The 23,976-nt window shown below is 43.1% G+C and overlaps 2 protein-coding genes across 6 annotated transcripts in view; one reads left to right on the top strand and one right to left on the bottom strand.

Annotated features, from left to right (window-relative positions):
• Nucleotides 1-2,811, bottom strand: part of Ostf1 (osteoclast stimulating factor 1) — a 51,069-nt gene extending 48,258 nt beyond the window's left edge. The window contains exon 1 of the mRNA XM_028770165.1: nucleotides 2,629-2,811. Within this exon, the coding sequence (XP_028625998.1) occupies nucleotides 2,629-2,662 (34 nt within the window). The 5' untranslated portion in view covers nucleotides 2,663-2,811. The remainder of the gene's footprint in view (nucleotides 1-2,628) is intronic.
• Nucleotides 2,812-2,971: 160 nt separating this feature from the next.
• Nmrk1 (nicotinamide riboside kinase 1) lies at nucleotides 2,972-22,719 on the top strand. Of its 5 annotated transcripts, none has more exons than XM_028770106.1 (10): nucleotides 2,972-3,007; nucleotides 4,593-4,733; nucleotides 7,209-7,272; nucleotides 11,044-11,134; nucleotides 11,412-11,460; nucleotides 12,896-13,043; nucleotides 13,188-13,259; nucleotides 13,879-13,985; nucleotides 16,732-16,815; nucleotides 22,281-22,719. In XM_028770106.1, the coding sequence occupies exons 3-10, from the start codon at nucleotides 7,244-7,246 to the stop codon at nucleotides 22,289-22,291; spliced, it is 591 nt and encodes a 196-aa protein (XP_028625939.1). In that variant the 5' UTR covers nucleotides 2,972-3,007; nucleotides 4,593-4,733; nucleotides 7,209-7,243; the 3' UTR covers nucleotides 22,292-22,719. The 5 variants fall into 5 exon arrangements, with proteins under 5 accessions (XP_028625939.1, XP_028625937.1, XP_028625941.1 ...); XM_028770107.1 differs by having other exon boundaries at nucleotides 2,997-3,089; nucleotides 4,593-4,672; XM_028770105.1 differs by having other exon boundaries at nucleotides 2,997-3,089.
• The last annotated feature ends 1,257 nt before the right edge of the window (nucleotides 22,720-23,976 follow it).

Here is a 23,976-nt window from a genome sequence, read left to right as displayed (position 1 = left end):
AGATGCTATCTGAGTGGGATCATACATCCTTCTCTCTTCTGAACTACAGATATCATGTGGTCAGCTGTTTCCAGGAGTTTCCTGCTGTGGTAGACTATACTCACAAACTGTGCACCAAAAGAAATCCTGAATCTTTTAAATTGCAACAGAAAAAATAAGTAAGACATGCCTCTAGAATCTTACAGTAAGATTCTGTCCCTCTCTGTCCCTTCATCTGGCTCCTGTCTTCTCAGTGTTGCCCATTAAATTGGGAGCCATGTTGTCTTACTCCACTGCTACAGAAAACCTGTCCAACACAGGAAGAGAATCTGTGGAAACTTTTGTCCCAGATCTCAGTGCCATTAAACTATTTCCCAGAATAAAGAACACATGTTAATTTCCTGAGCACTACAGGCTTTACTGTTAGTCTTTGATCTGTCTGCAAGAGATTGAGAATCACGGGACCGCCCCTTTTTGGTAACTTGACAGAAGCCTATGATGTGTATACCTACCAGCTTACTTTTCTTCTCATTTCTTACTACTCTTCCCTTTCTGCCTCAAGCCTTTTTCTTTTCCCTCCCCCTCAACTCTCTCTGATAATTTGAATGTTTAGAAATATTTTGGATGGGGGGGGTGGTCAACAAAGCAATAAGTGACAAATTAAAACTTAAATATGTTCTCATGAATGCCAGGCTTCTTTGGAGACCTTCATGCCTGTAACTTACCTAGAGCACAAGGGAAGAAAGCCCAAGACACCTGCTGTACACTAACCAGGGGTGCTCAGCATGGTGGAGCATGAAGCAGTCTGGCTGGGGGCCAGAAACCTGGTTCTTTCAGATTCCTATCCTGCTATAAAATATTCAGGGCTCCTCACACAGGGGCAAAGCACAAATTCTGGAGTCAAACATCTGAGTTGCACTCCTCTATGACCCATACATCGTCACCCCATGGCTAACCTAACGAGATGAGCTAACCTGCTGTGCCTTACTCCCTCCCTGGACAATGGGAATAAAAATGATACTGACCTGGTAGGGTTACTGAGAAGAAGTGAATGAATTCAAATATTTATGGGTGACTAGACCAGTGCCCAGCACCCAGTACATGTGGGACAATATGATAATAAAGTTTTTTGTTTTCAAGTAAGCCAGGACATAGCGTTAAGTCCTACTGGCACTAATATTTCTCATCATCTGTTACTAGGTAAATAAACTGATTTTCATGGCAACTCTATTTATGTTTGGGCCTCACTTATAAATCCCAGTGAAGACAGAATTCTCTCTAAATAGTAAAAATGTTTAGCTATGTGTTTTCTGGCTTGCTGGCTAGGAAAAGCCACAGATGCAAACAACAAAACTAGTTCCCGGAGCAAATCTTAGTAACAAGCTGAGTCCTAAACCACACCCAAGGGTGCATGAACACACAAGTTCACAATCACGTACACAAAGGCAGGCTCCTGCCAGCACTCACAGACTCAACACTGACTTCACTTTTGATGTGTCTGGAAGAATGAAAAACCTCACCACCTGATTCTTGGCACATTCTTCAAAATCAAGAGTTTTGTTTAGCCATCAAAGAACTCGGCTTAGTTGGACACTCGAGGTACTGACTTACGTCTAAGTTTACAAAACTGCCACCTCATACATCCGCATCTAAATTGCAAATTGCAAACTTCTCAGGTTTCACATAGAAGGCAGCCTCAACCAGCACCGCCTAGCCTCTGCTCAGGCCAAAGCCAGTCTGAGCCACTTCCTATTCTCGGCCCTGCAAAATTTACGTCGACAGAGAATGCCTATTTTACAAATGTGTGTGCATTATTTTCAAATTCAGGGGCTTGATGCTGCCACAAAAGAAAAATAAACTGGATAATTATTGAAGTTGAAGTGACTGTCACTTTAATAAAACAAAACACACAAACTCAAGGGGAAAAAAATCACTGAAGCAGCGTAAGCGGCTATAAAGGTTGATGTAAATGGCTCAAGTTTCAGCTGCAGGAAATTGGAAAAAGGAGGCTGGGAATTCGTCAATCGTTCATCTCCCGTTTTCTACGATTCCTGTTAATTCCCTATCCAAAGGGAAGTTCCCACGAGTTTATTGAGTCAAGCTGAAATATAACAGTCCCTTTAAATTCTCTCGTTTCTCCACATCACAAAAAAACACTCTAAGAACGTTTTTAATAGTGAACCAGGAAGAGTGGTCAAGAAAACTGCTTTGAGGAACTTCGTACTCTCTCCAGTTTAGTTTGCCAGAGTCACCCTTAGCAAAACACTAAGATGCATGACAGAACGACACTGCCTAAAGCTAGGAGCCGAGAGGGTTGCAGCTCGGCTGTCCCGCTGGCAGCGCCGGTGCAGCTCTCCAAAGCTCCCCAGAGACCTCGGGTCCCCGACCCGCTCCAGTCCCGGCCCCGCAGCTGGCGGGCGCAAACCCCACCCAGCCACAGCGCACTTCCCGTTCGCCTGCCGGTCAAGAACTCCAACTTGACAGCGACACGCCGAAATATGAGGAAGTGGCCGCGACCTAGGTGCAGCCACCACACCGCTAGAACGTCCTGGCGAACAGTGTGGAGAGAGTCCGAGGGCACTCCTCGGGAACTCCGGCACGGGGTCCCGCAGCCTGGAGACCCGCACGCTCAGCGCGAGGAACTCTTACCTGGTTTGACCGGTTTGGGAGGTGGCTTGGACATGGCGCTACACGGAGCGGCTAGGCGCAGCCGCGGGTGCCCCACACGCAGACGGGAACTGGGCGCCAAGCCTGCGCTGGCCGCGGCCGCTCCGGACCCGCGCGCAACCCGATGCGGGACACTCGGACCAGCGAGCTCCGCAGACAGCTCGGCCTTCCCACCAGGAAGTGGCCGCGCCTCGCAGGCTGCTGATTGGCTGCAGCGGGGAGCCCGGCCGAGCCTCGGAGGTCCAGCCCGCTCCCGAGCGCCGGCGCCCCGCCCCTCTCTTGGGGGAGGAGCCTTGCAGTAGTCACGCCCCCAGGCCTTGCTTAGGGGGAGGCTGTGAAAACAGTGGGCTGTGCTACCCAGGTGAGCAGCGGGTAGTGGTGTGCTTGAAACTCTCTTGCGGCTTGCTCTGCCGCCCTCCTGGGGAGGATTCAAACCCGCTTCGGTGAGTACTCACTGCCCACTGCGTACACACGCCGAGGCCTGGGAACCTTCCAGAGTCTCCTGTGCTGTACCCGGAACCTGATTGCGTCTAGGGAAACCGCGTTGGGACTCACGTTCCTAAAAAGCAACTAGCCACCGCTAGTTGCTGGCAGGAGAATCGAGGTCTTGATCCCTCACAGGACAGGACGGTCTTGTCTGCAGCATCTGGTTAACAAACTCCAACCCACTTACTATCTGGCTTTATAAAGGCTTCTAAGAAAATGCTTTTGGCGTTTTTAATAGCTGAGACAAGCATAGTATTTTGTGGCGCATGTGGCAAATTAGGGGAAACTTAGATTTCCGTGCCCATAAAATTTTATTAGAACACACCATGCTCATTTGCTTATGCATTGACTCTGGCCTCTTTCTTATTACAACTTCAGAGTTGAATAGTTGCCCACAAAGCCAAAACTATGCTACTGGCTGGTACTTTACACAAGTTGACCAACATGAGAGTTTATGTTCACACATAAGTAAACTCACAATGTCACATTCAGTATTATATGCCTATTGTATATTAGGGGAAATAAAAATGAAAATACTGGTTACGTAAGAATTACAGGGTCAGCACAATGGCCCAACTGCCCTTGCTGCCAAACCTGATGACTAGAGTTCAATCTCTAGCACCCACATGATGGAAAGAGAACTCCCACAAGTAGTAGACCTATGACCTGTTCATGTGTTCTGTGAAGAACCATGGCATGCACCTGCCCACACACATGCACACTACATAAATATAAATGTAATAAAGCAACTTTTAAAAAGAACTTCCCTATGAACGAGTCTATTGAAGGCTGTTTAAAAAAAAAAAAAAGTGAATTGAACTTGAAGGGGCAAAGGTTACCAGAAACTGTAATGGCTATGGCCCCAGGGCTTGCTTACCAGGAATTCTACCCGTGGGGGATTTCTGCTTACTAAAAGGGATCAAAGTTGAAATTAGTCCTGTTCGTGAGAGAGTATCCAGGTAACTATAGAGTGAATCACAGAGAAATACTGAAAACATAGGCCTTGAGCTCATCTGAAGAGCACATGTGTTTGCTCTTGCATTCCTCTGACTTGACGGTGGAGTTACTGTCTCCTTCCCGCCTGCTGACTCTTCACGTGCCCCTGGGAATCATTCTGTGCTTTAGAATTCAAAGTGAGCCGTGTTCAGAAGTAGAATAGATCAAGTATAAACATAAGCCAACTATGAAGAAGATTCAACATTTCACTGAGGTTAAATCAAAGATATTTTTTAAAATTCTGTGTATGAGCCACTCTTGGTGATGCTTGCCTATGATCCCAGTACTTAAAGGAAGCTAACTTTGCCACAGAAGCAGCCTTGGCTGGGTGGCAAGTTCCTGACCAACCTGGGCTGCATAGTGAGATTCTGTGCAACATATAAATAATATTAACAAATAAAAATAAATAAATAAATGTATTTGAAAAAGAGAAGTGACTCATGTAAGGTTTGCTCCTCTCCCAGCTTGTTCTTCTCCCTCTCTGTGGAAATGATAACTGGCTGCTGAGGAGAAGACACTGCATAAATATCACACAGGATTCAAGGTGACAGGATACCCTGACATCGAGACTAAAAAGTTCAAAATGTTGGCTCTTTAGAGACATCGTAAGTTGTACAGTTTATCTTGACTCCGAGTTGTATGCGCTTCACAGCATACTCTACTGCAAGGCCAAGCATACAGACACATACCTATAATCCCACCTCTTGCATGGTAGAGAGTAGAGACCAGAGATACAGTATACAATAGTTCATCTTCCACTACATAGAGATTTAAAGGCCAGGCTGAGCCAGATGAAAGGCCTCTAAAACAAAACCCTCCTGCACATATATGAAGCATAGCAACTCTTGATTGCAATTTGTTCAACATTTGGTTTTGAAACCATATTTATTTTTTAAAGAGTTATTTATTTATTTATTTTATGTGTATGAGTACACTGTAGCTGTCTTCAGACATAGCAGAAGAGGGCATCAGATTTCATTACAGATGACTGTTAGCCACCATGTGGTTGCTGGGAATTGAACTCAGGACCTCTGGAAGAACAGTCAGTGCTCTTAACCGCTGAGCCATCTCTCCAACCCTGAAACCATATTTAAAGAGGCTCTAATATATAATTAAATAGAATGATGCAGACGTTGATGATGCCATGTCTGAACCTGGAGTGAATTCCCTTGTGTATCCAGCACAGTTTTTGAAATGGACAACTCCAGGAATTAGTAGGCTGCTCACTGTTCCACTGGCCACTCAGCTCAGCCTTGTGTCTGCATGACCCAGTTCTCCACCCTTCTCACATCACCTCCTCCTTCCTGGTGAGATAGGTCCAGAATTCACCCAAACACTGCTTTGGACAGTTCCAGGTTGCTAACTAATGTAGACCTGGGGTGCTTGAATTTTAAAACTTTTCACTTACTTACTTAGTGTGTGTGTGGACACATGAATGCCATGCCATGTGCAGAGGTCAGAGGTCAGTTGGTTCTGTCCTTCCATGTCAGTTCTGGGGATTGAACTCAGGTAGGTCATCAAGTAACTCTAGTAATAGTAACAGTAGTAGCAGCAGCAGCAGCAACAGCAGCAAGTAACTCAGGTCATCAGACTGATGGGGGTGAAGGGATGCTGCTTTGATTTGAGAGAAAAAACACAGCCCTCCATTTCCACCCCTTACCCAAGGGATGCTATAATTAGGTTCTTCCACCTCATTTGTCCTCTCTGAATTACTAGAGTTCCCACACAGACAAACCCTTCAAGTCTTTCTAGTGTCACAACCACAGGCATTACTTCATCCTATGTAATTGAGGCGGTATCCTGAAGTATATGCATAAATATGTCAAATAGGAAGGGGATCAGTATTTTCCATTAACTGTACAAAGCAAAATGCATGGTCCTTCAGTAATACATCAGTAAGAATGACACAGATTATCCATCAGAGCCTGATAAACTAGCACACATGTACCATCCTTTCTGTGTTCTTGGTAATAAAGTGCTTCATAGCCTGTCCTGATGATGTCCACTTAATTCATCTAGAATCCTGTCTGGCTTTCTAGAACAGGATATGTCATTTCAGTCTGGGCCATTTGCACTTCTGCAAAGCTTGAGAATTTATACTGTACCAATGTAAGTTCTCTAAAGGAACAGAACTTACAAGAAAAAATATATATGTATTGCATATATGTACTACACACACATATACGTGTGTGAGATTACATATATGTATTACACACATACACACACATATGAGATTTATTAGAGTGGCTTCAAGAATTCAGTAGTTGCTCAGTCCATGAGGCTGGATGTCTCAACGTGTCTTCAGTATATGCCAGAATCCCAAAGTGTAAGTTCTAATGGCAGTGATGGAAAGGACTTGCTAGCAAGAGTGAGCAAAGAGAGCAAGCTTCCTTCTTCCATGATCGTTATCTAGGCTGCCAACATAAAGTGTTTCTTCCCACCTCAGAAGATTCAGATTAAAAGTGGATCTTCTGGGATGGTTTGTATATGCTTGGGCCACGGAGTGGCACTATTAGGAGGTGTGGCCTTGTTGGAGTAGGTGTGTCACTGTGGGTGTGGGCTTTAATACCCAGTGCTAGCAGCCTGGAAGTGAGTCTTCCACTAGCAGCCTTTAGATGAAGATGTAGAACTCTCAGCTCTGCCCGCATCGTGCCTGCCTAGATGCTGTCCTGCTCCCACCCTGATGATAATGGACTGAACCTCTGTAAAGCCAGCCCCAATTAAATGTCGTCCTTTATAAGTCTTGTCTTGGTCTTGATGTCTGTTCACAGCAGTAAAACCCTAATTAAGGCAGTCTTCCCACTTCAAATGATTAAAAGTTCCCATAAAGGTGTACTCAGCTCCTTCAGCTTTAGTTCATTCTAGATGTAGTCAAGGCAGTAACTAAGAATATCTATCACAAGGTGACCCAAGGAAATGGGTCACACAGACATAACATTAGTTGACAGTGGCCTGCCACGCAGTGAGGGTAATGTAGGGCTAAGACCACCAATGCCCCTCCCTATAAGCTGTTACTTCTTCTCAGCACTAACTGTAGACAACTAAAGATACTGATTTTATTTTATTTTTACATATTTTAGGAAATATTAGGAAGGTGTGATATCCAAAGCCAATTATGAAGACATTTGTCATTGGAATTGGTGGGTGAGTAATTCCTCTATAAACAGCTGGATGAGATACTCCAGATGTCCAGATGGTTTTTCAAGTGGATGTGGTAGAGAAAGCTGTGGAGAGTCCCAAGTCCTAGGCAGAGTGCTGCCAGTGAGAATGGTCAGGGTGTCCCGGGGAAGGCGGAGGGTCGGCAGTATTTCCATTTGTTTTCTGGAGCTGATACTGGAGATGAGGCCTGATTGGTCACTCCTTTGGCAGAGGGTGATTATCATTTCTTATGCGGGTGTTCTGGCATGGTGTAAGAAAAAAAAATCACTCCCTCCAGTTTTCTACATCTAGCTTTTGACATGAGGAACACAGACTTCCCTACGTCCAGGCCTCTTCCCCTGCCCTTAGGGTAACCAGGTGTGCTATTTGGCTAGGCTAGTTTGTGTTGTTCTGGTGTGATAGACTCCACGTATCCTGCTGTCACAAGCATTCTAAGTTGTGTGGTCATCTGACCTGTGGCACCAGAGGCTGATGTGCAAACGTGACATCAAACAGCTATTGGAAACATACTATTTGTCTTGCTACCGGATTGTGTCTGTCATTCTTCATGTGTGTCTTATTGACAAAGCTCTTGAGATACTAAAAATGTAGTTTGAGGGAGATGCTTAGTTGTGTTATTATATCATGTCATCCAGGAATCATTTAGGACTCAGATGGGTCTGGGTATAGTTGGGTAGCAGAGCATTTGTCTGCACATGGAAGGTCCTAGGTTCTAACCCCAGCATCAGGCAAAGCAAATGAAGAGTGAGTTGAGCATCACTGTGTGGCTCGTTGTGGCTCCCAGAGCCAACACTGTGCTTGTCACTCTGCAAGACTACTCTTGTCCTGCCCTCCAGTTCACATGCAGTGCCTCCCATAGTAGGCCATCACTGCCCTATAATCTTCTAACTTTCTCTCTCTCTCTCTCTCTCTCTCTCTCTCTCTCTCTCTCTCTCTCTCTCTCTTTCTCTCTTTTCTTTTCTTTTTTTCTTTTTTCTTTTTTTTTTGGCTTGTCGAGACAGGGGGTTTCTCTGTGTAACCCTGGCTGTCCTGGAACTCACTCTGTAGAGCAGGCTGGCCTCAAACTCAGAAATCCACCTGCCTCTGCCTCCCAAGTGCTGGGATTAAAGGCATGCGCCACCACTGCCCGGCCATCTTCTAACTTTCTACACACATCTATCCAATAAATTCTTTTGTTTAAAAAAAAAAAAGGGCCCTGCTAGAGGTAAACTTTGCTTCCCACTTCAGCAGTAAACAGTCCCCAAAGCCTCACTTTCCTCAGGTGGGATATGGGGGTATTGATATCACCCTGTTACAGAAGTATTCTCATCTTGTTTGATTAACTGTAAACACTGTTTTTAGCTTTCACCTGGACTTCTGCACCCTCTTATTACCTTGAATGTTTTTTAAAAAGGGAGCTTTATATGTTTACTCGTAAACAAGGAAGGGAAATCTATTGTGTATCCGCTCACTGTTCTCTCCCTCAGATCCTAATGTCAAGTTCTGGAGGGCTTGTGGGAGGGAAGTTATGAGCTTGCTGAAGGGAAAGGAATGGGTCCTGAGGCATTTCTGACCCCTGGGATGGTTACATTCCGAGTATAGATTACAAGCTCTGCTCTGTGATGAAACTCTTTTCCAGGCAGTATGTTCCCTGCAGGACTCCTACAAAAAGTGCTTCCCTCTCTGTGACTTCTACTGAATCAATGAGAAGGGCTCTATTCATTGCTGATTCAATTATATGATCTTAAAGAATACGTGTAAGAAATGACACATTTTCTTGACAGATTGCTCACTCCATAGTAAAGTACGTCCTTTTAAACCGAAGCTTGGCCTCTTGACATATGAACTTCCAGCATGATCTATAGACATTTTTCCTTAAAGAAGAAAAAGTCACATTTTTGTTAAAGAATAAAAGGTTCTCAGTATATAGAGTAACAGCCCTATACCCTACCTACATGTGCACTGTAAGATTAAAATGGACAGTCTTATTAATGAGTATCTTCTACTTTGCAGATATAATAAAGTGTTTACATAGTAGTTTATATACAATAAGCATTCTTTGTTTTTTGTTGTTGTTATTGTTTGGCATGATAGATCTCTTTGGTGGTTTGTGATTCTTTTTGTTTTAAACCTAGGCAGGGTCTTACTACGTAGCCCTTGCTGGCCTAGAACTCACTGTGTAGACCAGGGTGGCTTTAAACTCACAAAAGATTCACCTGCCTCTGGCTCCTGAGTACTAGAATTCAAGTCACCTGCCTCACAGCAAGTACTTTTGATCAATGTATCCCTCTCTAGATAATGAACCTTGTGTTGATCTCACCTAGAACTAATCACAGGTTCTTGCCAATAGATGTACAGTCAGGACTTTTATGCTATGAACATTTAGTGTGTGGTGAAATCTTGATCTCTATTCAGGGTGACTTTAAATGCACAAAATAAAACACAGGAATTCAAAGAAAATCAACTTACTGATATACAGCCATAAAGCCTTTGCGAGCAATCCGTGAGCTTGCGATAGATCACTGCAGTGTAATAAACAGCATATATAAGTTTGAAACAATAATAAGCATCAGTGATACTTTCCCTGCCCACCTCTAGCTCAGCGTGCAGTTCTTGTAGATGTCCGAGTCAAGGTGTTATCACTACTGTAGTTTATTATGTATAATAAAAGAAGCTGCTAATATCCTGTTAGAATTTAGATGATGTAATATCTTTCAACTTCACAATGACCCTGAATTTTTTTTTTTTTTTTTTGTGGTTTGGTTTTTCGAGACAGGGTTTCTCTGTGTAGCCTTGGCTGTCCTGGAACTCACTCTGTAGACCAGGCTAGCCTCGAACTCTCGAACTCAGAGATCTGCCTGCCTCTGCCTCCCAAGTGCTGGGATTAAAGGCATGCACCACCACCGCCCGGCCTGAATTCTTTCATAGACCCTTTGTATGTGACTGAGCTAATCATCTCTTGGCAAAAATGATAGCATAAGCCAGGCCTGGTGACTGATAACTGTAATCCCAATTCTCAGGAGGTCCCAACCAAAGCTTTGCTGTAAATTCAAGGGCAGCCTGGGCTAGCTATACAAGTGGGTCAATATGGACAGCATGACTACTGTTTCAGAAGAAAAACCCAAAGAGAAAAGAAAGATTAACTAGAGAAGTGCCTCTCCCATTCAGGAGAACAGGAAACAGAACACACAAGTTAGTCAGGCACCTGTATCTCCAGATGTCACAGTCCAGCCAGAGGCAACAAATACTGACCTGAGGGGAGCGGTAATGGGCCTCCACCTGGGCCCAAGTACAGAGAGGGGGCGGGAGCGGGAGCGGGAGAGGTATGGCACAGAGAATCTGAGTTCATGGGCGGCCAGCTTCTAATAAGCCATTCCTCCTTTTTCCTGTGTGGTTGAAACAATCCCTGTGATCATGGGCAGTTCTATAGACAGGACGTTCTCTGGTGTGTATATTGAACCTGGAGCTATTTCGACAGTCAAAACATGACTGTGCTTCCTGACAGTGTCTGTATTTTGAAGTTTTAGTATCCAGTTCACTTACCTGTCACTTGCCTCGCTCTGTCCTTCGAGTCTCTTACTATGAGAGAACAGGGTATCTCTCAAACCTGTGATTTCACCTCCAAAACAAAACATGATCTGTGAAAATGGGCGCTTTCCCCAAGCAGCAAATATTGTTTTAAATACCCTTTGTAAAAATATTGTTTAAGAACATTCCATGTTCCATGTTCCATGTTCCCTAATGTCTTCTTGGACCTCATGATTTTTCTTGGCTCAGCGTGACAAATGGAGGGAAGACAACACTGGCTAAGAACTTGCAGAAACATCTTCCCAATTGCAGCGTAATATCTCAGGATGACTTCTTCAAGGTATCTATAAAGCTTCTTAGATAATTTATTGGACAACAGCAACAAAAAAAGACAATGAAGTTAATTAAATTATAGCCAAAAGCTTTTTGCAGAGAATAAACTTGGTGCTATTGTGTTACCTGCCCACTAGATGGCACCATCTGTCAGTGACCACCTTTGATCTTGTTCCTCATTTTCCAAAGAATTTATTAAAGGCATGTCTTTTTAATTGTATAATTGCACCATTTCTGTCCTCCATACTGTTTTGATGGATTTCTTTTTTTATTTTTTTTTCCAGCCAGAGTCTGAGATAGACATAGATGAAAATGGTTTTTTGCAGTATGATGGTAAGTACAGTCACATGTTGAATATTATGAAGTTACATTCATTTTCTTTTGCAAATCCAAACAACAACTCTCTATATTAACATAATGTTAAACGTTTAAATAGGGAGACCAAGAAGGCCCCATGGGTAAAAGCACTTGTCACACAAGCTTGATGACCTGAGTTTGATTTCCTAGAACCTTTGTAAAGGTGGAAGGAAACACTGACTCCACAAAGACACCCTCTGGTCTCCACAAGTATGCTATGGCAATGCACACACACACACCCTAACACATCACACACTCTTGCCCCACCCCACCCCCACACATACAATTTAAATTCTGAATGTTTAAAGATAACTATACTTTAAGCCTGCCTCTGTAGATTTTTTAAAATTTTTGTTCAACTATTTAAGTATATAGAACATTTCCCACAGATTTATATTTCAAACTCAAAACTGGAATGATAGATGTTTTTCCAGAAGCTAAGGCACAGTAGGTTTGCCATCCATCTGTCCATTCCTGACCGGGGCATATGTGGCTAGCCATGCCAAATACTTGGAGTCTCACCCACCAGAACATTTCATCTACATCAGACGAAGCTTTCATGAGTCCAGCTTCCCGTCCTGATAGCCACGCCCCTAGAAGCTTGCTTATTTGTTTTACTACTTAGAAAATTTTGAAATGTATTTTAAACTCACTTCATTCTCTTGACCCAGGCTAATTCTGTTTGGAAGCCAAAGAATTAACGTCACCCAGAAAGCATTTATTTTCCTGTAGAGAGACTAGCATAATAGAGTTTGTGTTCTTACTCTTTTACAGTTAACAGCTATCCTTAGTATGTGTGCAGACCAACAGAAGGGACTCTCCTAAAATGTATGTTCTTTGTCTTTAACTCTGAGGGTCTGAGAATTCAGTGTTCGGTGCCAGTTCTTACAAATAGTAAGTGTCAGACCATGTCCATTCCTTGTTGTTCTTTGTCATTTCAACCTTGATTCATTGTTCCTTCTCTTTCATTATTCTGAAAGTTAGAAAACATTTTATAAAGAATGAAAAACAATGTCAACAGTCTCAAAGCATATGTGTTCATATTCATTGGGGAGTTCCCGTAAGCTGCTAATAAAAAAGATAACACTTCAATAAGAAAGAAAAACTCTAGAAGAATGTGAATAAGCACTTCCAAAAAGCAAGCAGGCGAACCTATAAACATCAAATAATTGCAAATCACCTTTTCTCCAGTTCTGAAGTAGACAAAGAATTTTAATAGTAGGATAATGACCCAATAGCATGGTCACTAATAAGGAACCACCGTGTGCACATTGCATGGAGTTACAGACTAACACACATATGTCTCTCAAACACCTTGTACAGAGCCCTGGAGACACTTATCACAAAGAGCCAATCCTCCCCCTAGAAAAACTTTGCTATATTAATTCCATGTGTCTTATGTTTTCCTCAGTGCTTGAAGCTCTTAACATGGAAAAAATGATGTCAGCCGTTTCCTGTTGGATGGAGAACCCAGGAAGCTCCGAGGGACCAGCAGCCTTGGAAAGTGCTCAAGGGGTTCCCATTTTAATTATCGAAGGTTTCCTTCTCTTTAATTACAAGTACGCTTCCCCACTGTAATACCAACTTGAAGGAATGTGGAGGTGGAGGAGGGATGTGGGGGTGGGAGGAGGGTGCTAGTGTGGAAAAGGGATGCTGGTGGAGAGCAGGAAGAGCCTAGTGACCTGAGTATGGCGTCATCGTAGGCCTCTGGACAGCATATGGAACAGAAGCTACTTCCTGACCGTTCCATATGAAGAATGTAAGAGGAGGAGGAGGTATGTCTGGAAACTATCTAAATAAGTGCTCCTCACATAGGGTGGTATACAGTTACAGTAACTTCTCTAAGAAAAAGGGCCAGTGTCATCCTGTCAGCGCCCCAGGGTACTTGGATGGCCACATGTGGCCCATGTACCTAAAGCACAGGTAGGAAATGAACACCGTCACTCGGGAAATTGGTAAGTACCTTTCCTCCTTCAGGCCTTTTACTTCTCATTCACATCAACGTTCAGGGAAGACAGACTGGCATCCTGTCAGCTCCTCGTCCCTCACCCTTCATGACATGGTCTGCTCTAGCTGCAGAGAACAGCAGCTAGATAGGAGAGTAGGCCAGCCTGTCAGTATCTCTCTGCTTATTTCTTCTTGTACTTATCCCACAACTTTTTTTTATAAGACACAAGAGGCAGAGAAAAGATAATTATGAGAAAGTGAATTACAGGTTTACTGTTTGGATTGTTTTGGAACTAAATTCCTTTTGCTGCCTTTCTCACTACAATCGAGGCTAAAACAAGTCGTCTGAATTCCTCTTTAGATTTAACCTGAATGATTTTCACATTCTCTTGACCAATGATCTGTTTACTTTGTCAATCATAACCTGTTTCCTGTATGTTTTTCCAGTACGAGAGTCTATGAGCCTCCAGACCCTCCAGGGTACTTCGATGGCCACGTGTGGCCCATGTACCTAAAGCACAGACAGGAGATGGACTCCATCACCTGGGACATTGGTAAGTACCCTTCTCCCCTTTAAGGCCTTTAGATTCTTATTTTCACATCAATGCACAGGAAAGATTACTTAGAAATCAGTTTTCTTAAGGAATTTTTAACGAGGTGCTTGGGTACTCTCCGGGTTCCCCTCTTCTGCAACTGGTTCTTGCTGGTTTCTTTTTCAACTGGCAGTTTTTGTCAAGCTTGTCAGATTTCAAGTGATGGATCATTCATTGAACCCTCTGAGCCTGAATGTTGCCCATGGCAATGGAAGGTAAGCAAGGCAGACCCAGTCTCTACTCTTCCCAGCTGAGATGTCATGGTGAAAGACTATGAAAAGTGTGAGCTTTACAAACCGGCCTTTTCCCTAGATAAACACTGACATTAGGCGGCTGGCAGACTGCCCACCTCCAAGTTCCTTGAGAAAGCTCCTTGTAATCAAACTCATATGAGTTCAGCTGGACTGAGGTGAGCAAAGTTAAGTTAGGGAGAATGACTGTCATCCAGACCATAGGACGAACCTAGAAAAGACCTAGGAACAAAAGGCATGTGTAATACCTGAAGGAGGCTAGTGTGTTTGAAGTAGAGGAAAACAAGGGAAGGATGTGCTGCTGATGCTGATACAGGAAGGGCCAGGCCCTCTAATGCCAGTAGGATATCAGAAGAGAGTTAGGAATCTCTCTACAGATAAGCGTAAAACGTGGTCATGGTTGACACATACTCTTCTCAGTAAGATCTCTTGAGACCTGGAGGGTAGAATTAGAGGCCACTGTATTGAACACAGGTATCAGTAGAACTGGGGTGGGAAAGTGTTGAAGATGACAGACACCCCGGGAACCAGCAGGTGTTATTTGGGGAGAGGAAACGTGAAGAGGTTGTAGATATGGGAGGAAGGACTACATGTATGTTTTGAAGGATAAGATTGAGATCCCTTACAGACAAGGTACTGATTTGGAGACAATATGAGTACTTGGGCCTGGGCTAAGAGACTATGTGGAGACGGTGGCATGTGTCTCTTGGACAGGGCAGAGGAATCAGATTGGCATATTTTTCAGAACAAAGGGGACTCACCCATAGGGAAAGGAACCTGATGGCCTCCAGGGAAGACAGCTTTGTTCTGATATGTGCAGAGAGGGCAGAGTCCATCTTAGAACTGTATCTGGGTTATGCCTGCACCAGCAGCTACTGTGCTGAATAGACAAAACATCATTTTATGCCTGCCCTTTGCTTCCTCCATCTAAACTGCAAGTCTAGCTTTGTCTTTGCTCTGTGTCCTAGTTAATGTCAGCTGTCAACTTCACAGTAGAGTCTTCTGAGGGAGGCTCAATTGAGTTACTGCCTAGAGCATATTAGCCTGTGGCCACATCTGTGACAGATTGTCTTGCCTGATGATTGCTGTGGGAGGGGCTAGTTCATAGTGAGCATTCCACCCGAGGTAGGTGGGTCCGGGATGTACTGGGAGTCTAGCTGAGAGAGCCAGGGAGTAAGCGTGAACAGCATTTCTCTATGGCTCCTAGAACGGGTACCCTGAGTTCCTGCTGCCCAGACTTTCCTCAGTGAATTGTGATCTAGAAGTGTAAGCCAAATAAACCCTTTCTTCCCCAAGCTGTTTTTGGTTAGAGTGTTTCATCACAACAATATTCAGACATCCTGTTTAAATTCAGTCACACTGTGGTTTCCTGCTTTTGGAGATAAAAATCTAAACAGACGCCGGGCAGTGTTGGTGCACACCTTTAATCCCACCACTTGGGAGGCAGAGGCAGGCAGATTTCTGAGTTCGAGGCCAGCCTGGTCTACAGAGTGAGTTCCAGGACAGCCAGGGCTCAGGGCTACACAGAGAAACCCTGTCTCGAAAAACCAGAAAAAAAAAAAAAATCTAAACAGACACCAGGGGCACAGCCTTTCTCCAAAACATCATCTCTCAGGTTGTTCGTCCCCCTGCTGCTAAGCCTCTAACACTTCCCAACAGGCAAATCCTCTTCAGACCTCCTTATCCTTCCTTTATTATAACTAGAGGGTTCTTTTTTCTTTAACCCAGGTAACTTCTTTTTCTCCAAAAGTGTTCGTGTGAGTTTTATTAAAAAGATGTATCTTCTGGTCTCAGTAGTGTGTGATAAGAGTCTAGACTGACACAGAGTTTAAAAGCATCCCAGTTGATCCCAGTTGGGGAATTGCTCCTCTTTGGGCCTCCTGACATGCTATTGTATGACAGTAAGGCACCAAGGACAGACCAGGGATACTGTCCATGTCTGGCTTAGTGAACTTGTGAGTTACTAGAGTTATAGACAGGAGCGTGGTGACTCAGAGGCAGTTGCATCACCAAATAGCCTACCTCCCCATCCACGGTGATGCCTCACAAAAGCGACATCCCTGCAGCTGCCTGTACAACCTTCTGGCTGCTCTGGGCATGCGAGAATCTTCTGCCCCAGCAGTTGTTACTGCTAATGGAACCTCTGGAAGGGTCCTTGTGATTCTAACTCTCAGGAGTTCAATGAGCCAATAAGTTCATTTACTTTGGAGTCTTACAAGCCTCCTTTTACCCTCTAGGAGGGAATGTCCCAAAGCAGAAGAAATACATATGCAGTGTGTACCATATGTACAGCATTTAACCTCTCTCTTTGCTTTTCATTTCTTCCCTCCTTCCTTCCTTAGGCCCAAACACCAATAGCTGTCACCAAAGAAAGCTATTGGTGTTTTAAAGAAATGCCAAAGCATCCTTTACTAATCAGCCTGTCAACATTTGAACTGCTATTTCTCACTTTTCAGTTTACCTGGATGGAACAAGGTCTGAAGAGGACCTCTTCTCTCAAGTGTTTGAAGATGTCAAGCAAGAGTTAGAGAAGCAAAATGGTAAATGTTGTTCTATCAAATTGTGTGGTGAAGGAGAAGAATATTAACAACAGTTGATTGCATACCAAGAATGGTGTGCACAAATGTCACAAGAACTACATTCATTCATACTTTGTTTGAGAATAACTCAGAGTCAGACATTCAGTGCCTGGCTGGATCTTGATCCTTTTGTTTGTTAGATAGCTTTAGGTTTGGAAATATTTATCTTTGTTACATCTCTTAGTGGTTTGAATGTTACTTAAACTCATAGCAGGAGGCTGACCAAGGGCCTGTAATGCTGATTCTGGTATATTTGGAATTCTGCCTTTGCTTTATTCTCTTAAATATTTTCACAAAGTTTCTGTTTTGCAAATACAACTTTTCTGAAAGATGTAGAAAGCCACCTAAATCAGGCTCCAGTGCAAAGAAAATCCAGAGGTGTCAACAACTCTAGGCTCAGGTGGAGTAAGAGGCTAGAATTGTGTCCTCAGGGCTTTGCTACAGTTCTGATTGAGTTTATTTTGAAATCAGGCTGTTGGCATCCACCATGAAATGATAGTTTACCCTTTTACCAATTGCTGTTATTGGATAAATTTGGGAGCCAGATGTTCCTGCGTTATCTTTACTACTTCCTAGAAAAAAATAATTTATTTTATACAGGTTTGGTTTTGTGGCGCTGGGGATTAAATCCAGATTTTAACGCTTTTGCTTAGCATCACTAGGCTATATACCCAGCCTTCAACAGTTTTGTTTTCTGGTTTGATGTTTTGTTTTTTTCAAAACAGGGCTTCTCTGTATATCCCTGCCCATCCTAGCACTCAATCTGTAGACCATGCTGGCCTCTAACTCAGAGATCTACCTGCCCCGCCACTGCCTCCCAAGTGCTGGGATTTACCACTGCCTGGTAGCCTTCAACAGTCATTCAAAAAATAATTTTCCAACTTAACTCAGCTAAAATGATCCAGGGGAGATTTTTTACATTGATGCTTCTTGGATCACATGACTTGCTAAAGCTATTACTATGGCCAGAGAGATGGCATGCGATTGGCCAGAACTCAATCATATACTCCATCATGGTTGAAGAACCCCTAGTCGAGACCTGGTTTTTAAAAAAATTTTATAGAGAAAGCAGGTCAGAAGTATAAAGAATCCAGAAGAAGAAGGAAGAAATAGTGGCGGGAGGACAAATCTCTAGCTCTGACTGCTGCTAGATTTGAATCATAAGAATTAAAATGGGAGTTAGAAAATGACTCAGCAGTTAAGAACTCTTGCTGCTCTTGCAGAGGACTAGAGTTCAGTTTCCTGCTTAAAGCTGCCAGGAAATCTGACACTTTCTTCTGGCCACTGGTAGCACCTGTATGAATATGTATTCCCCGCCCCTCCATGCACATGCATGTGTGTACAAATTAAAAAACAAAAAAATAATTTATTTTAAGTAAGGGTCTCACTATGTAGCCTTGACTAGCCTTGAACTATGTAGAACAGGCTGGCCTTGAACTCACAGAAATCCAACCTGATTCTGCTGCCCTAGTTCTGAGATTAAAGGCATGTGTCACCACACCCAAGTGTTATAAAAATAAATCCTTAAGAAGCAATTAAAATGATTCCTAGGCTGAACTGGTAATGCATGCCTGTGTCACACACAGTTTAGATGAGGCAGGAAGTCACGAGTTCAATGATAACTTCGGCTACAGAGTGACACCCTGCCTCAGAAAAAGGAAAAAACCTGTGGCTAACACAGATGAAATGTCACAGTCAGCTGACTCAATAAAAAGCATCATAGACCTCAACAGCAAGGAAGAACGTAGCAAAGTTTAGGGTGAGACAAACCTGCTGTAGGCCACAGTCAGTCACCATTAAGAATGACATTGACTCTCCTCAGCAGTTCTCTCACTAACCATCCTATCCACCTGGGCAGCCTGACTATTGCTGACTGTCCTTCCCACAGGCAGGAAGCCCTTTGAGGAAATTTTAGGACCATGTTGAATTTTCTTTTTATAAATACTAATAATCCTTACCAAGTCTTCCATCCCACCCCTGCCTTCCCACCCCCACCCCGCCTCCCAGCCCCGCCTTCCACCCCCCCTCCCAGCCCTGCCCTCCCACCCACGCCATATGTTACTCTGATGGAGGTAGGCTTCCTGCAATGCAGCCTAGGGCTATTCAGCTTTCATAAATGATAACCTTGAGCCAGAACTACTCATCTAAGAGAGACCAGGTCCTCTTCCTGTCCCAATAAGAGGCTTTGAGGGGTGGGTGGCTTTTAAGTGCCTGGATACCAGTATCTATCTTCTCAGTAATGGCCGAGACTTAGACCTAGTTCCCTACTAGTGACTATGTGATATATTGAAATTTGGCCTTCATATCTGTCTAAGTGGGAGCTCTAGTCATATTCCCATGCCTCCTCAAGTCCCTTTCTTATCTGCCACAAGGGCCAATAAGAGCTGGCATGTAGCAGCATGTGCTATAAGCCCACAAGATAGTACCTGTCCATGTATGGGACTCTCTGTCTCTCTCTCTTTCAGTCTCAGAGTCTCTCTCTCTCTCTCTCTCTCTCTCTCTCTCTCTCTCTCTCTCTCACACACACACACACACACACACACACACCACAAACACCTTCCTTGCCTGCACCTAGACTCTAGATTCTAGAGGTAGGTGAGAAGTGTTCACCTGAAGTCTATCTTATTTCTGTTCTGGATGTAAAATAATAATAACAGAAATACTAAAAGATACAACACTTGGAAGCAGATTTACTTTTCCTGTCCCAAGATTTATGGTAGCCTTCTGTTGCACAGATAAGTAACTGTGCTATTTATAGTAATCCGTTCGTTACCTTTCCTAGTTCTTCCAGCCAGAAGCATCCTCAGCACAGCCTGTTTTAGCCCTGAGCCTCAGCTAGCCAGGGAGGCCTTTCTAACGTGTCAGACGTTGACCCTTCTGGGTGGTTTTACTTTGCATAACTCTGTTTAGCAGTCTTCATTATAAGAATATATAGTCATCATCATGACAAGGTAATTAAATTGATAGGTAAATAAAAAAGGTCGAGGTTTAATTATCGCAACCATAAATGACCCAGAAAGGGAAAGCTACAGGAAGCTATGCATGTAGTTCAGTCCTAATTCAAACCTGAAGCTTGAAGCAAGATGTCATCATTACCTAATCTAGCTGTCACAAACAACACAATCTTGACACCAGGGGCATCCAAGTTCCTTTCAAAAGTTTTTACGTTCATCTCATTATAAAAACATGCTGATTGTAAGCGTTTTTATGGCAAAGCAAAAGGGAAGAAATGATAACCACGTTCATGTCACTCCCTGTCTTACAAGATGCCGTGAGCACACTGGGAACTCAGTCATGATTTCTGGGTTTTAGTGTTGTTTCATGCAGCTTTGTAGAGAATATTATATAATGAAGCTAAGTGTCACTGCCATTAGAAGATCAAAGGCTGAGTTCTTTTTTTATACCCCAGGGTGAAATCTAAAACTTGGCGTTGATGTTTTAGAGTAGAACCAAGATATCCTGGAGCTGATACCAGATAAAAGGATAAGAAATGGAAAAATGCAATTTGTATTATCAAGAATTTGTATTTTCCTACACTGAATTTGAAATATAATTTCCACTCAGCAAATATTACTGTAACTATCTGCCGTAATAGCCCCAGTCCACATAACATTACTGAGCCATTTGCTATTTGTTTTGTATTACTTGCTGCTGTTACAAGTGTTACTATTGATACCTACCTCCCCCCCCCAAATCTATATGTGTTGGAATCTGTCTTAGTTAGTGTTACTATTACTGTAATCAAATACCATGACCAAAAGCAACTTGGAGAGGAAAAGATTTACTTTACTTATAGTTACATATAACAGTTCATCATCAAAAGAAGTGAGGACAGGAACTCACGCAGGGTAGGAACTTGGAGACGGGGGCTGATGCAGAGGCTATGGAGGGCTGCTGCTTACTGCCTTACTCATTACTGGTTGCTGAGCCTGCTTTCTTATAGAACTTGGGACCAGGCCAGGAACGGCCCCACCCACAATGGCCTGGGCCCTGTCCCATCAATCACTAGTTAAGAAAATGCCCTATCGTCTGCAGCCCGAGCTTATGGAGACATTCTCTCAATTGAGGTTTTCTCCTTTCAGGTAACTCTAGCCTCTGTCAAATCCACATAACACTAGTCATAGGATGTGTGCATGCATCTTTCTCTGTATCTCTGATTCTCATTCTGTGTCTCTCTCTGTGTCTCTGTCTCTCACCCATACACACACACACACACACACACACACGTTGTGCATACTGTTGGTCTTCTTTTTGCATTACATTCTTGGAATAAGTTCTCAGAAGCATTTCTTGTTTGGTCAGAGAGCTCAGTCATTTTACATTTTACTTATTTCAGTAATTAAATATTTTACCTGAAAAGGTATGTTTTCTCCAACAAAACTGAATAATATGTATGCATCAGGTTTTTTCTTGAATATCCAAACAGTTCAGCTATGCTTCCTTCAATAATCCATTTCATTAAGTAGATTGAAGGTAGGATACTTCTCCCCTACATCTAGGTGACACTCAAAAACAGGAACCATACTGCAGCCAGCTGCAGTCAAGAATCCATACCAATTGTGAATGATACTGGGCAGCTAGCCCTCCCGTTTTCCGTTATTTGACTATTATGCACATGTGTATCACAAACTTGGCCATTCCAAGCACCCAAGACCGTTTCTCTTCACCCTCACACTCCCACAGAGCCATTCTTGCCAGGACATGGCCTCTGATTTTCACGTAGTTTTCTCTGGTTACTTGGGTTGTTAAATTCTTTTGTCCTTTTTTCTGCCACACTGCCTTTAGTTAGGGATGAGTGAGCATATGCAGGGAGTATTTAACAGAGCACAGACAACTAACTTGCCAGTGGCTGCACCACTACAGAAAATACCACCATTTTCCTGACACTATTAGCTGCAAATAGTTCCTCAGGAGGAGTGGAGCTTCAGGAGACCCTCCTTATCATGATAGGGTGCTGGAGGACCCCATCTTGGGCAGGTCCTGTCCAAGAAACCACAGCTGCAGTGAGTTCACTGGTACAATAGCCATCTCAAATCCAAAAGAGTGTTCCACATCCCTCCCCATATTCTGGCTCTTCAATTCCTTCTGCCCTCTCTCCTTCAGTGTTCTCTGAACCTTGGAAGGCAGGTTAGTTCTCTATGTATATGTCTTGTTTATAGCTGAGCACTCAGTAGTCGCTTTTTCTCAGCATCCGAACTCACTGAGTCTTCATTAACTGTTGAGGGTGTCTAATTTCTTCTGATGGGTTTAAAATTTGATGCAAGTATTAAAACAGGAGGACTTGATTCGGTGTTGTCTGTGGACAAAGCAGAATTTTTGCCTCAAAAATCCTTGTAAAGTTAACATTCTTGGCTTTACCGTTTTGGATGAGAAGATCTAATCAAATAAGACTTGCAATACTCATATTTTTTCTCTTTATTTCTAAGGCTTGTTATAACACCACACAGATGGAGCACAGTCGTCCCAGAATGGATTCAGAGACATGAAGGGGTATCCTGAGGAACGTTAACAGAGATTCAGTATGTCCTGCAGGACAGTGACAGCTTGTCTGTATGTTCATTTTTATCACCGTTTCCCCAACCTACAGAGCCATGTGTGCCCACGCCACCAGACAGGAACCTCTCACGAAAGCAAGAATGGCTTGATCTCACTCTGTAGGAGACACAGCACAGTTCGTGCACAAAGGGTCAGTTCCTCTATAGGAACAAAAGCCAAACTTTCCTGACTGTTACGTAGCACAAGGAAACCAACAATGTGTGCTATGCTGTGTATGTCTCTTCATTTGTGTGTATAGTTTATATGTATATTTATGTGTGTATACATATACTCAAATACTACAAAATGAACCTTGTATACTACACAGCATGTTTTTTTCCAGTTTTAATTTTGTTTGTATTGATTATTTTATATATATATATATTTGGGGGGGGGTGAGACAGGGTTTTTCTGTGTAGCCCTGGCTGTCCTGGAACTCACTCTGTAGACCAGGCTGGCCTCGAACTCAGAAATCCGCCTGCCTCTGCCTCCCAAGTACTGGGGCTAAAGGCGTGCGCCACCACTGCCCAGCTGATTATAATATATAATTTGAAAAATGGTCTCATAGCAATGCCCTCCCTCACTTGCAACCAGAAGCGTTACCCAAAGTAATGGTCTCATGTTGACTGAGTCAGCAGTTTACTACAGAGCCTGGAGACTTTGTGCTTGTAGCCATAGGTTCTCTTGTATCTGTCGAATACCATGTGTGAAACTAACACTCTGAAATACAGAATCATATAGTTTCTTCAATCATCTATAAAACCGAGGCCTTTCTTTGAAAAGCACAGGCAGGAGATGTGAATTGGGGAATTTCTTAGTGCCTCAGTGTGGGAATTAAAATTATGAATTTATGTAGAGCAATCCTAATTCAAATATGAAGATTGTTTATTAATAATAAAAATAATTGCCCATAATATTCTCAATTCATACAAAATGTATTGTTACATTGCCTCATTTGGTCAGTTGTCATTATTTCTTTATTTCTAACACTCATTCATAACTAGTGTTTGGGTTATATACAATATAAAAAACATAAACAAAACCTAACCTCCAATTATCAGCTACATACGTGGTTTTGGCCAAGCTGTTCACAGTACTGATTTTAATTATCCTTGATTAAAGGGCAAGTTTCAGAATCTGCCATGTGGACTTCAAGGCCCTCTCTGATCTAGTTTCTTTGGCCTCCATCCCTGTCAGAACTGGACCATATGGTTACTTCTCAGTGTGTGGGGGGCTGGGCAGAGGACAGCATGGTGACAAGTTCATGCCAGTCTTGACTCAGCATTACCTTGGAATGTTGCCACAGGTCAAAGAAAGGATATTTTAGCAAGAAAGGATGGAGAAATAGGAACTGAAAAATGTCTCCAATAGCTTCTGTCTGTTTCCCTACCTAGTCAAGATTCTGTCAAAAATGTGTTGTTATTATCATAGTGGATTTTGTTGTTTTTAGGATAAAAATGTAATATAGATTTTTTTTTGGAGACACAGCCTTTCATTATGTAACCTTGGCTGACCTGTCAATCACTATGTAGACCAAGCTGGCCTCAAACTCACAGAGATCCACCTGCCTCTGCCTGTACGGAGATT

Source organism: Grammomys surdaster, unplaced genomic scaffold, assembly GCF_004785775.1.
Source record: "Grammomys surdaster isolate TR1022 unplaced genomic scaffold, NIH_TR_1.0 198, whole genome shotgun sequence".
Classification (NCBI taxonomy): domain Eukaryota; kingdom Metazoa; phylum Chordata; class Mammalia; order Rodentia; family Muridae; genus Grammomys; species Grammomys surdaster.
Note: the sequence above shows the minus strand (reverse complement) of the source record. Positions and strands in the feature narration are given on the sequence as shown.

Coding starts and splice junctions, on each gene's coding strand:
- Nmrk1 (XM_028770106.1), top strand. CDS start 7,244: ATGAAGACATTTGTCATTGGAATTGGTGG. Junction 11,135..11,411: donor CTCAGGATGACTTCTTCAAG/GTATCTATAAAG, acceptor TTTTTTTTCCAG/CCAGAGTCTGAGATAGACAT. Junction 13,986..16,731: donor CTCCATCACCTGGGACATTG/GTAAGTACCCTT, acceptor CTCACTTTTCAG/TTTACCTGGATGGAACAAGG.